This window comes from Ostrea edulis, chromosome 5 (assembly GCF_947568905.1).
Source record: "Ostrea edulis chromosome 5, xbOstEdul1.1, whole genome shotgun sequence".
NCBI classification, from domain to species: domain Eukaryota; kingdom Metazoa; phylum Mollusca; class Bivalvia; order Ostreida; family Ostreidae; genus Ostrea; species Ostrea edulis.
The window spans coordinates 4,014,244-4,026,262 of record NC_079168.1 but is presented as its reverse complement, the minus strand read 5'-3'; the positions used below and the strand labels follow the sequence as shown (position 1 = coordinate 4,026,262).

The 12,019-nt window shown below is 37.5% G+C and overlaps 1 protein-coding gene across 1 annotated transcript; it reads left to right on the top strand.

Annotated features, from left to right (window-relative positions):
• On the top strand, positions 1-10,922 carry LOC125650213 (spidroin-1-like). The gene is made up of 4 exons (XM_056164467.1): positions 1-107; positions 500-1,225; positions 9,990-10,718; positions 10,839-10,922. Exons 2-4 carry the CDS (start codon positions 503-505, stop codon positions 10,845-10,847), a joined length of 1,461 nt encoding a protein of 486 aa, XP_056020442.1. The 5' UTR covers positions 1-107; positions 500-502; the 3' UTR covers positions 10,848-10,922.
• Positions 10,923-12,019: the final 1,097 nt, after the last annotated feature.

Below are 12,019 nucleotides of genomic sequence, written 5' to 3'. Positions count from 1 at the left end.
ATTTAGTGTGACGTCTTTGTTTCTAACGCTATATAAACAGAGACCAAATTAAACAATTCAGTACCACACCAGAGCTGTTGAACTCACAAGACTGACACAAAATCCAGGTAAGCATTTCATCACTTCTCCGTGCATGTCTAAACTTCATCCGAATAATTTAATGAAATACAAGAACTGAGATTTTCGCTATTCTACTTTTAAAATGAACAGCACGACTTTCTTAAATGCCTACCTTAGATACATAAAACTTGCAAAAAACTAGTAACTACATGTATGCCATAAGTTATCTGAAATTCATGTGGCTAATAAAACATTCCATTACTTTTTACGAAATTCTGCAATTTATTTCTATTGCCTGCATTGCTTCCGATTCCACCTCTGGTATATCCAGGTGTCTGTATTTTCCCAACCCTCTATTTCGTGTTGAATTTTACGATATATGACATTGCTCACTCTTTGTCATCTTTACCTATCATTATGCCTAGTAATTACTTTTTAGAAAATGCTGCGATTCATTGCTGTTGCCTGCATTGTGGCCTGCGCATTTGCGGACTCCTTAGACTACCCCAAATCTGACTACTACGGGGGATGTGGACAATGGGGGTGTGCTTACGGTGTTCAATCACAGGGTCCATATGGGGGATATCAAGGACTAGTCAGTACTGGTGGCAATGGAGTTAGCACTGGTGTCGTTAGAACTGGAGGACTTAACACAGGATTGTTCGGTCTTGGAGGTGGATCAGCTGCCGCCAGCGCCGCTGCTGCAGGAAACGCTGCCGCTGCTTCTGCTGCCGCTGCTGGTCAGAATGCTGCTGCTGCTTCCGCTGCCGCTGCTGGTGGAAACGCCGCTGCATCCGCTGCCGCAGCTGGTGGATTAGGATGGAACGTTGCCCCAAACAACTATTGGTACCCAGGTCAATACTACAATCATTTCCCCTCACAGTATTACACTTTCCCAGGACAATACTACACTTACCCCGGACAATACCACACTTACCCCGGACAGCAGTACCCTTTCCCAGGGTTCAACTATAACAGCCGATTCGCTTTCCCTAACTATGGATTGAACCTTGGAGGTGGATCTGCTGCTGCTAGCGCCGCTGCTGCAGGAATCGGAAACGCCGCTGCTGCTTCAGCTGCGTCTGTTGGTGGATTCAATGGTTTTAATGACGGAATCATCTTCGGTGGATCTAGACGCAGTTTTGGAAGCAGGGGACTTAGAAAAGTAAGTCCGCTAATAATATTTCAAAAGCGCTTATCTCTCTATTAATATGCGTAATATCCACTGTGTGCTGAATTGTGACAAGTAAATGTCTATTGAAATTTTTATTTTCATTGCAGGTATACTAAATTGGTTGGAGGGACTCCATGATTATCTGTTACTAATGTCATTTGTTTACATGAATAAATTTTATATATTTATAACACTGCGTTATCTTAATACTGTTTTGTTATCTAGAATACTACTATTATTTAAGTATACTCACATACACGATATCGTAGCTCTTCATGTGTGAAGTGATCTTGAAATATTGAAACCTCTTTCAATATCCCATAGGAAGGAAACAGGTGTCTGAAAGTTGATGACCATGCTCGCGTTTCTAGTGTGTTTTAATAAAGATGCTAATTTCTATTGATGATGGACACGGGGTACATATAGCTATTAGTACCCCCATACCCGAGGTCTAGTCGCGAAATTTAGCGTCAACGGACGTCATTTGGCGAAATAAACAGATCTAATCAAAAGCGTCGTAAAATATCTCCGCTCCCTCATTTAAAAAAAATAAATGTATTGTCTGTTTGCCTAAAAAACCTGAACTACAGGATGAAAGGATTTTCAAAACTATCGATAAAATTTGTAGCTGACAAACGTAACAGAGAACAGAAAATGTACATGTTATCTGAAACTTGGTACCCCTCTTGAGATCATTTTAAATGTCCTGAACCCAATCTTTTCTTAAGGAAATAAATGGCAAAATCACTTTCTTTTTCTCCTATAATTTGATACCCCTACACTATTTTATGTCATTTTGTATCACACAAACGTTATTATGTGAAAACTTCTTGAAACACAATGTTTCGTGGAACTCCCCTCCCAATCTAAGCCGTATAACTGACGGAAATAACGTTCAATTGCAATCTGTCACGGTTGTGTGTGTGTGTGTGTGTGTGTGTGTGTGTGTGTGTGTGTGTGTGTGTGTGTGTGTGTGTGTGTGTGTGTGTGTGCTATCAAAGTGTATTATCAAAAAAAAAAAATCATTAAAACAGCATACTTCTTAATTCAAAATTACTTTCCATCTCGCTGACAGTTGTTGTATAACATATTTGAATGGACGATTCCTACACTGTACTTCAAACAAATTGTGTGTATATCGTATGTTCAGTTCATCTCTTTCTTATCAACCCTTTTTTGTAACTGGCAATTCGATAAACAGTATTGATATAATAAATACTGATATAAATGATACTCATGCATAATCCACTGTATATAAAAGATTTTTCTTTTGTATGCACAATAAATAGTAAATGGTGAATGCACATATTAAATAGAAGATAATCTTGCTTGCTATGTATTGCCTTACAATTTGGCTTTGGTGTAATATTTAAGATGCATTATTTTCTATAGAAATTAAGTTTTGAAAATAAACATTTCTATACACGTACAACACATTGAGTACTATATTGTGTTATGGATGTGTTTTGTAAAATTTGTATGACGTCTTTGAAACAAATTCTTAGTCTGTTCTTCACATATTGAGTTTGACTACGGATTACCCCCTGTACCTGATTGAAGGGGCATGGACACAATTTGAACTGAAAATTTTCAAATTTTACTTTTCCATTTTTATTGTTTACAATGCTTACCTAAAAAATTTCTAATGGTCAGCCAAAATTTGAATATCAGTTGTTGAGTTATAAATGAGACATGGGATGCAGGAGATGCTTGCTCCTCTTAGATCCCACCTCTGGTGTATCCATGGGTCCGTGTTTAACCAATGATCTATTTTGCATTGCTGATAGGAGTTATGAGATTGATCACTGTTCGTTATCTTCACCTTTCCTACATCACTCGCAATACTTTGGTATGTAATGAAGGCTCGTGCCATGATTTTGTTCACATTAGACTGTTTAATAGAAAATGGAGTGTTTAAAACAAAACGAGATGTGCCAAACACTAGAAAATATGAATTGTGTTAAGAATTCACTTATCAATTGAAAAAAATCTGCTTTAAACAAAACTTTTACTAGTTTATTTCAGCTATGTAAACAAAAGTATGGCACGAGCCTTGTTTACATAACAAGGACTTGTGACCTCTGGATCTCCCATGTACCTTGACTACTGACATTCACAGTTTTCCTGATAATTAGTAATATCTTAGTTAAGCATTCTGAACATCAAAAATTAAACAATAAAATTTGAAAATTTACAGCTCAAATCGTGTCCATGTCCCTTTACGGTTTACGGCTCGCAACGGATGTGTTCAGTGCACATGGGGATGTCTATTCCTCATAAGAACCTTATCCCTTCTCTGGTATACCCAGGGATCCGTGTTTGCCATAATCTTAATATACAATTAATGAGATTGGTCTCTGTTTGTTATCTTCACTTTATCATCATCTAGCTGCATGGGTCATGATTAGAACAATCCCAAAATCATTGGAAAACATACCCATGACGTTCTTGAAAAACAGAGTATTTTGAAAATTTTCCATAGAACTCCCTCTGAAAAAAAAAAATCAAAGCACCATTCAATTTAGCGGACTTTTGCAAAACTGTTATTACATTTCCATAGAAGTCTTGACGTTATTGGTCTTAGTGGTACTTAAAAAGAGTACTGATTCACAGGGAATGCTTACTCCTCCTAAACACCTGCTTCCGCATCTGCTGTATCCAGAAGGTTCATCTTTGCCCTGCTCTTGATTCTTATTATTTCTAGGGTTCATGAGATATAGGATTTATGAGATTGATCACTGTATATTATTTCCATTTTTCATTTAATAAATACTATACAAACTTCAACAGAAAAACTTAATGCTTCGATACAGTTGAATTCAAACATGTTTCATTTTCACATGAACATAAAGCTAATAAAAATCCCGACCTTGCATTAAGATGTGATAACTTAAACCATTTCACGTAATATGGAGAACTAAAGTTAACATTATTTTTTATATTTTTTCTTCTAATTATTGAAATATACCAACAGCACCTAACGTCTGTTTCCGTCCATGTCATTTTCCAGCTCTTTTCCAACAGTCTATACTCAGAGAGACGATGAATATCTACCTATAATTGGTAGAAGGTAACTGTAACACAATCTAAAAATCATTATCACATCTACATAGGTAATTGACAAATCATATATAGTTTATTTGATTTAAGGATGCTTACTCCTCCTAGGCACCTGATCCAACCTCTGGTGTGTCCAGGGGTCCATGTTTGCCGAACTATCTATTTTGTATTGCTTATAGGAGTTATGAGATTGATCACTGTTCGTTATCTTCACCATTATAGGAGTTATGAGATTGATCACTGTTCGTTATCTTCACCTTTACAGGAGTTATGAGATTGATCACTGTTCGTTATCTTCACCTTTATAGGAGTTATGAGATTGATCACTGTTCGTTATCTTCACCTTTATAGGAGTTATGAGATTGATCACTGTTCGTTATCTTCACCTTGCATGATTCTATGCGCAACTCGAACTTACGTTCTTATGTCATGGTTGGCGTTACACACATTGATTACGATTTTAATTATAGTCATATTTTCGAAATACTGAACCATAAATCAAAACGGTTGGAACGTTATAAAGATTAGATAAATTTTGTGAATGCTGTGATGACGTGTTTATAGCAAATATCAAGTGCCACGACGTCATCGCGTGATTTTCGACGCCATGTTTACGTTGACAGTAGACATGAGTTTGACAAATGTCGCTCCCCCGCATAGAAGGATTTTAGTCCGACTCTTATGCTTTTTTAGTATGATACACAGGTCTAGAATTCTATAACTTCATCGGTTTTTAAATCAAATTCGAAGCAGTTTACTGGCAAACAAGTTGACGATGCAGGGGTTTCAACATTCTCGTTTAAGGGCAGCATTTCGCAAATTCTAAGGTCGTTATAACAATTTAGTTTGCCAATACAACCTATTATTGGGTGAAATGCTGTCTGACGTGTTTCATACCGATTGTTATGCCGTTTTTGACACACTGATTTTGCCCATGGATAACTCCGTTTACCTGATCAAGATATAGGACTCCCGATGGGTGTGATCGGTCGACAAGGGTTGCACATTCCTCTTAGATACTTGATTCAACCTCTGGTGTATTCAGGGGTCCGTGTTTACCCAACTCTTGATAGATAGATAGATAGATAGATAAAAGCACTAAAAAGGCCACGACACTTTGGTTATTTAAAACTCGAATTTTCGACGCAACCCGCGTCTTTATCAAGAGTCATATATTACATAAACAAATAACACACAAAAACTACATTGGTGACAAGAGTGATACACTGTTGTACTGAGTGATAAAAATGGTGGTGGTTTCGTTGTAAAGCGTGTTTACTGACTATGGTTTAGAGAGTTTGTATCATGGTCGGGTCGGGATGAAAATAGAATTATTCTTGAAAATTACAGAAATCAGATAAATTTAGAGGGAAAACTTACAAAACAATGTGATTATGGAATAAAATGGTGGGAAGATAATGATATGGACTGATTAAGTTCAAAACAATATTAGGTAGGCCGTACCATTGATGATTCGGATATGGTGAACAGCGAAAAATAATGATTGCCAGAAGAACACGATCAAACAACAAACAAGATCAATCAAAAGACACAGATCTAGCATTAAAATCAAAAACAACAATCGAATAGGTGAATGGGAGAGAAGTCTAAGGAAAAAGATACAGTATTATTTTTCAAGGTAATATATTTTTCAAGGTCAGACAAATTAAAGCCGCATTCTAGAAATTCTGATATCGCAACATAAAGAGCTATGCGAATCCGAACTTATGTGGATTTAGAATAATGTTTTACCATAGTTTAGAGGTCTTAAGATGATATATTAATAAAATACTAGTCTTCAAAGTCAATTTATTTTTTTCTTTTATTTTAAAAAGCCGTAATGTCCAGACTAGAATATGAAAGGGAAAGAGAGAGAAAGAGCTATATAAATTCATAATTGTAATGATTTCTTATGATGTTCTAACATATTTGGGAAGTATTGAAGGTCAAAAAATAATCGCTATTTTGGGAATCCTCGTTATGGCTAAATAAAGGAACTCAAGGTTAAATAAAGGAACTCAAGGTCAGAGCCTTGAAACCGGGGAAACGAATTGTATTTATATTAATCAAACAGAATAAGATATCTTATCGGGTGAATTTTTGCGATTAGGCTATGGAAACTGATTTTGACTAAGGATTTATCCTGGATTCATGCGCGTGGAATCATTCAAATTATTTATTCCACCTGGACGGAATGATTTCAAACGGTGCATCCAGGATTTTTCTGTGCTCTTTCTCTCTGCATCGGTCCATATTGGGTTATGATCAATAACAACCACTTGCATGTCTTGCCAAATGTGACCTTCTTTGTTGAAATGTTCCCCTACGGGTTCGGTCACGCGTTTGGTTTTGATGGTTGATCGGTGGTTGTTGGTCCTAAGTTTGATGTTTGTAGTTTCCCCAACATATTGTTGTCCACATTGTTTACAATTGATGAGGTATATGCAGTTGTTGGTTTTACAGGAGAGTTGACCCAATATTTTATACGTTTTGCCTGTAGTGAAGCTTTGGAACGTTTCTGAGTTATGGCTAAATTTGCAAACCAAACAGCGCTTGCCAGAGCAAGTTGAAACGCCTCCATTGGGTAGGGGGTTGTCTAATCTGGCCCTTACCACCAAATCCTTGATATTCCTGGGTCGTCTGAAGGACACCATTGGTGGTTCACCAAATTCTCTTGCCAATCTAGGATTATCCAAGAGTTTCTGGAAGTTATCCTTTAGGATTTTGTTTAGGTCCTTCAATGTAGGGTGGTAAGTGGTGACTAGAGGTACTCTGCAGCATTTCGTTTTCTCCCTATACTGCAACAGTGAAGACCTGTCGATTGTCGATTTTAACCTCATCAATGGCATTAGTGACAGATAGCGGCTTGTAGCCTCATTTGCATAAATGAGACTTCAATTGTTGACCCTGTCGTTCATAGGATTCCTCACTGGAACAGATTCGTCTGGTACGAATTGCTAGGCCTTTCGGTAAACCCTTGAAAATGTGATGTGGGTGACAGCTGGATGGCATTAGATATAAATGGGCGTCGGTCGGTTTGGTATGGAGATCAAATTCAATTTCACCATTTCTAAGAGTGGATTTTGTATCAAGAAATGTATTGGTGGTATCTGAAATATCTACTGTGAACTTAATACTATGGTGAAATGAATTGACAAAGGACACAAAATTGTCCAAACTTTCCCTTCCTTCGACCCATTTGATTTCTATCTCATCAGCTGAGGGGTTTAATGGGTACTTGTAGCAAAAGTTATTTTTCTAGTCTACCCATAAATATGTTAGCATACGAGGGTGCCATTTTAGTTCCCATGGCCGTGCCACTTACTTGGAGGTAATGTTCCCCATTGAACATGAAGTTATTGCGTTTAAGTACATGCTCCAAAAGTTCAACCAAGGAGTCCGTGGACGGTTTTTGGTGTTTTCTACCGTTTCCAGACTTCCTTGCATGCCTCAATGCCTTCATCGTGAGGAATGTTCGTGTATAATGATGCAACGTCCATAGTCACGAGAAGGGTGTTGTCTGGCAAGTTCGAAGTTGGGGTTTTGTTCATGTAGTATGTCGTGTCTTTGAGGTAGGACGGTATGGTTTCCACATGATGTCGTAGGTGCATGTCCAAAAACTGTGAGATTTTCTCAGTTGGATGACCAATAGCGCTCACAATTGGACGGCCTGGGATTCCTTCTCTGTGTATTTTAGGTAGAAGGTAGAATTGTCCAGGTGTGCTGTCGTTAGAGGGAACGAGACAAGTGAAAGTTTCAAGACTTATTTCTTCATCGCATCTCATTTTTTCTAAAGTGTCGATGATAGCGTCAGCATTGCTTTTTGTGGGGTCAAAATCAATTTTTCTATAGAAGCATTGATTTGACAATTGTCTGTTTGCTTCTGCTATATAATCTTGTTTGTCCATAACGACTACAGTGGACCCTTTATCTGCCTTCTTAATGACAATATCTCCGTCAACTCTCCGTATCGGATTCGTTGTCAAAATCAGTTGACTTTTGGCGACTTGAAAAGTGCTCTTTTAAATGCATACGTCTGAAGAATGCCCTGGTGTCCTCTCTAAGTTGTTTCTCATCGATTTCACGGGGTACTGGACAAAAATTTAGACCTTTGGACAGTAAGCTGGTTTCAGAATCTGATAGTACAACACTGGAGAGGTTAAGAACGGCATTTGTATGTGATTCAAGCTCACTTGGCACGTCTGTTGTGATGCGTTTAAATCTCCTGTTTCTTTTGGTTTTGGTAGATGGTTTATTCGTTGGTTGTTGTGGTGTTACAGTAGGAGCTCTCTGTCTACCATTGTTTGAACGGGAGTGTAGATGGATTGAATCTCTGGAAAAAAATTTGGTTTGCTTCTCTAGCAGAGATTTCGACAAAGTTGAATTGTACCCGTCTAGGATATGGCACAGCTCTTCATATTCTCCTTGGAACACAGCATTCCGCAACTTCAGATCATTGGCGGTGATGGCCTTAGTAATGTGTCCAACCTGGTGTAAGTCCCAAGAGAGACAAAGGTCCATCAGTTGTTTAGAACATGGGTGCAAAATGCTGTTCCAACGATTTAAAAATCGTTTGGAAATGTTACCGATGTTAGGAGTGAGCTTGATTTTGAATCCTGTGGGCACAGTGTCATTTTTTTTTATATAAGTGGAACAATTGGAGATCCGATGTTGAGTTTTTACCAGTTTTTTGTTAAATTTATTACATAAACAAACAACACGGAAATATATAAATATATATTTGATTCTGTAGAGGATAAAGTGGGTAAACTGTCACCATTTTCAGATGCTAACTTCCTCATTTTATCAGTAATGTCTGAAGAATGTTCACTCATCCAAAGTTATAGCTATGATTCGATGTGGCTTGTTTTCTGCATTTCCTTATCAGTGATATTTTACGCCTTTCAATTTCGAAACGACGGAAAGAAAACTTTTTAACAAAACATTTAATAATTAAAGTAATTGAGCATTGCAAAATAGATTGATACCCAAAAATGTGTCATCCACAATTATCAAAACACAGCTATAGGAAATAGCACTTACATGTACAAGAGGTTAAATGTTTATTCTTATACTTTTTATGTGTAAAAATTATTGATAAAACAAACATAAAATTCATAAACATGAATAATAAACAATATCAGTTGTGATACCCTGTAAATGATATACTATACTTTATTTTAAATAAATGCATCACAGAAAATTGTAAATCGGGAATCTTTGGAGAAAAAGTCATTTCTGTCAATCATTATTTTATTTCCTTCACTTCTATATTAGCTGTATAATTATAACCACAATGGAAATTAACCGCAAAGACCACCATTTAGTGTGACGTCTTTGTTTCTAACACTATAAAAACAAAGACCAAATTAAACAGTTCAGTACGACACAAGGACTGTTGAACTCACAAGACCGACACAAAAATCCAGGTAAGCATTTTGTCATTTCTCTGTGTATATGTTATATCCATCTGAATTATTTCAAGAAATACTAACACTGAGTTTTACTCCCTATCAATAATTATCATTTCATCTTTGAAATTAATATTATGAATATGGTTTTTATTTCAAATCTACATGCTACATAAATATAACTTTCAAGTAAACTAGTAATCCAAATTGATATAAGTACCTACATATCTGTTATGTTTCATCTGAAGTTCGTTTAGCAATGAAAAGACCACTTTATTTTCTAGAAAATGATGCGATTTGTTGCTATTGCCTGCATTGTGGCCTGCGCATTTGCAGACTCCATAGACTACCCCAAATCTGACTACTACGGGGGATGTGGACCATGGGGATGTTCTTACGGTGTTCAATCACAGGGTCCATATGGGGGATATCAACAACTAGTCAGTACTGGTGGCAACGGAGTTAGCACTGGTGTCGTTAGCACTGGAGGACTTAACACAGGATTGTTCGGTCTTGGAGGTGGATCAGCTGCCGCCAGCGCCGCTGCTGCAGGAAACGCTGCCGCTGCTTCTGCTGCCGCTGCTGGTCAGAATGCTGCTGCTGCTGCTTCCGCTGCTGCTGCTGGTGGAAACGCCGCTGCATCCGCTGCCGCTGCTGGTGGATTAGGATGGAATGTTGCCCCAAACAACTATTGGTACCCAGGACAATACTACAATCATTTCCCCGCACAATATCACACGTTCCCAGGACAATACTACACTTACCCCGGACAGTACCACACTTACCCCGGACAGCAGTACCCTTTCCCAGGGTTCAACTATAACAGCCGATTCTCTTTCCCCTACTCTGGATTGAACCTTGGAGGTGGATCTGCTGCTGCTAGCGCCGCTGCTGCAGGAATTGGAAATGCCGCCGCTGCTTCAGCTGCCTCTGCTGGTGGATTCAATGGTTTCAATGGCGGAATCATCTTCGGTGGATCTAGACGCAGTTTTGGAAGCAGGAGACTTAGAAAAGTAAGTCCGTTAGTACTATTTCAAAAGTGCAATATTCATCTACTGATGTCTGTAATACTCATTATGTGCTAAATGTTGACAAGTAAATATCCATTAATAATTCTTTCTTTTTTATTACAGGTATACTAGATAGGTTGGAGGGTTCTGTTCATTGTCTGTTGCTAATGTCATTCGTTTACATGAATAAATTTTATATATTTCTAAGATTGGTTTATCTTAATTCTGTTCTTATCAACAAGAATACTAAGAGCATTTGAGCTATATCAAATACTTGATATTGTATTTCTTCGTGTGTGAAGTGATCTTGAAATATTGACACCCCTTTCAAGGTCACAGTGGAAAGAAAACAAGTGTCTGAAAGTTGATGACCATGCACACGCTTCTAGTGTGTTTTGATACGGATGTTAATTCCTATTTGGGATCATATAACTAATATTACTTCCATACCTGAGTTCTATTCAAAAATATTGCGTTTATAGACGTCTTTAACGAAATAAATCGATTTTCTATTCCTTGGACAGTCATGGTTTTAAAATGTGGGGTATTATAATCAGGGAGAGGTAAAGATATTTATCGTGCTCAATCTCCAAAACGTTGCCAAGCAAAAGCTTTTTTTATATATATATTTTTATTGCAAGTATACTAAATCGGTTTGAGAGACGCCATAATTACCTATTTAATGTCAAAGGAATGTTTTAATAAATTGTGTATTTTTATAAATATGGATTGTCCAGTTCTGTTTTCTTGCCACGGATACACCGACAATTGTATTAACATTGCGCCCAACGGTTTAGCTTGGTAATTTTAAAGTAAGATATTTCAAAACTATTCTCTTCCGAAACAGCTATTCCAAAGTTGAAAGATTTGGTTAAAAAACTGTTTGTGATATGGGGCTTGATTGGCATTTTAACTTCACGATAGTGTTTGGTTTTCAAGGTGTTCACTAAATCATTTGGATGAAAAGGTGACATCAGTGCACCAATGTTATTACCATAAAATAGACAGCTCGTTGAAGAACGTTATAGATATGCTGCATATGAAAGGTGAAGATAACGAACAGTGATCAATCTCATAACTCCTACGAACAATACAAAATAGATAGTTGGGCAAACACGGACCCCTGGACACACCAGAGGTGGGATCAGGTGCCTAAGAGGAGTAAGCATCCCCTAAATCCCTAAAATAAACCATGTTCCACACACGATACATTCTTCTGCTTTCGTCAACGAACTCTTGACTACCTTGAGGATAATCCGCACATGGTGTTTATGTGTCAAAATGATTCAATACGCAAGAGCATG